General features: G+C 42.7%; 1 protein-coding gene across 1 annotated transcript in view; it reads right to left on the bottom strand.

The window, feature by feature from the left end:
• The window catches only part of LOC106533504 (centrosomal protein of 135 kDa), a gene marked incomplete at its 5' end in the record, with an annotated part of 17,501 nt that overhangs the window by 12,445 nt on the left and 3,906 nt on the right, over nt 1-1,150 (bottom strand). The window contains 2 exon segments of the mRNA XM_014029836.1: nt 338-492; nt 570-685. Coding sequence (XP_013885290.1) covers nt 338-492; nt 570-685 — 271 coding nt within the window.

Genomic DNA, 1,150 nt, shown 5'->3' with positions numbered 1-1,150 from the left:
TTTTACTGCCAAGACGAGAGAGGAAAGACCTCCTCCACAGGACAGCTAGCAGGAAGCTAACACAGCAGCCGGTAAAGGTAGATGTGCGCGCGCACGTTTGTGTTATATGAAATGTTTTATGCAACTTTGTCATGAGTTTTATACAAAAGTAAAACCTTGTTAGAGTGTATATTTCAGCGTAGACTAAAGCCAGTGACGAGCATAAACAGTCAGCACTGACTCCTCCAGTACGTATGTTATACTAAGTATTTGGAGATTCTTTATTTTTGAGAGTTTGCAGAAAGTTCTAATTTGTTGTATTTAAAAACTGTATTCCAAGCATGAAGCTGTTGGTTACCTTCTGTAACAGCTCCTCCTGCAGAACAAGCAGTTTTTCAGTCTTCTGGTCCACCTCGTCCTGCAGAGCATCCTTCTCTCTGTCCAAGGCAGAGATGGACTTCTGAAGAGCAACTAGTTCCTCCTTGTGTTTGGAGCTGTGCTGACTCAGCTCCCCTGACAGGATTAAAAATAAATAAAGTGAACAAAGTGTCCAGCAGACAGGAGGAGAGCAGCAGCAGAACCACATTCACCTAATCTCTCCTGGAGCGATTYAATCTGTAGGTGTGCTGCCTGCAGCTCATTCATCTTCACAGAGAGTGTGTGCTGGGTGTCACACAGAGACTGCTCCATCTGCTCCTGTAGCAGTCTGCACACACACATACACGGGGCAGAGAAGAACACTACTGTTGCAATGTTATTAAGATGCATTCAGTTGTAATGAAACCAGTGCCTGAAATTCACTTTTGAAATTGGGGGGAATTCCCCTCTTACATGCTGGCAGCACGATGGCTCAGTGGTTAGCACCGACGCCTCACAGCAAGAAGATCCTGGGTTCCATCCCCAGTTCAGACCTGAGGTCTTACMATTGATCTATATTACTGGATTGGACATGGCCTATAGCCGCTATAGCTAGCGACAAGCCGTCATAGGAGCCATTGCTATGCATTGAGTTGAAGAAATTTATAGTTATTATAGATTAGTACTGATGTTAGAAAACAACACCAGAGTATTAGGGTTTCCTTTTTATAATATTTGTATAATGTTTGATCTATTATGTGTTAATTGAAATAGAGTAGATACATGTCCGAATCATAACAACACATAAGTGAAC

The sequence above is a fragment of the Austrofundulus limnaeus genome, unplaced genomic scaffold, assembly GCF_001266775.1.
Source record: "Austrofundulus limnaeus strain Quisiro unplaced genomic scaffold, Austrofundulus_limnaeus-1.0 Scaffold958, whole genome shotgun sequence".
Classification (NCBI taxonomy): domain Eukaryota; kingdom Metazoa; phylum Chordata; class Actinopteri; order Cyprinodontiformes; family Rivulidae; genus Austrofundulus; species Austrofundulus limnaeus.
The sequence above is the reverse complement of the archived record's forward strand: the minus strand, read 5'-3'. Positions and strand labels throughout refer to the sequence as shown.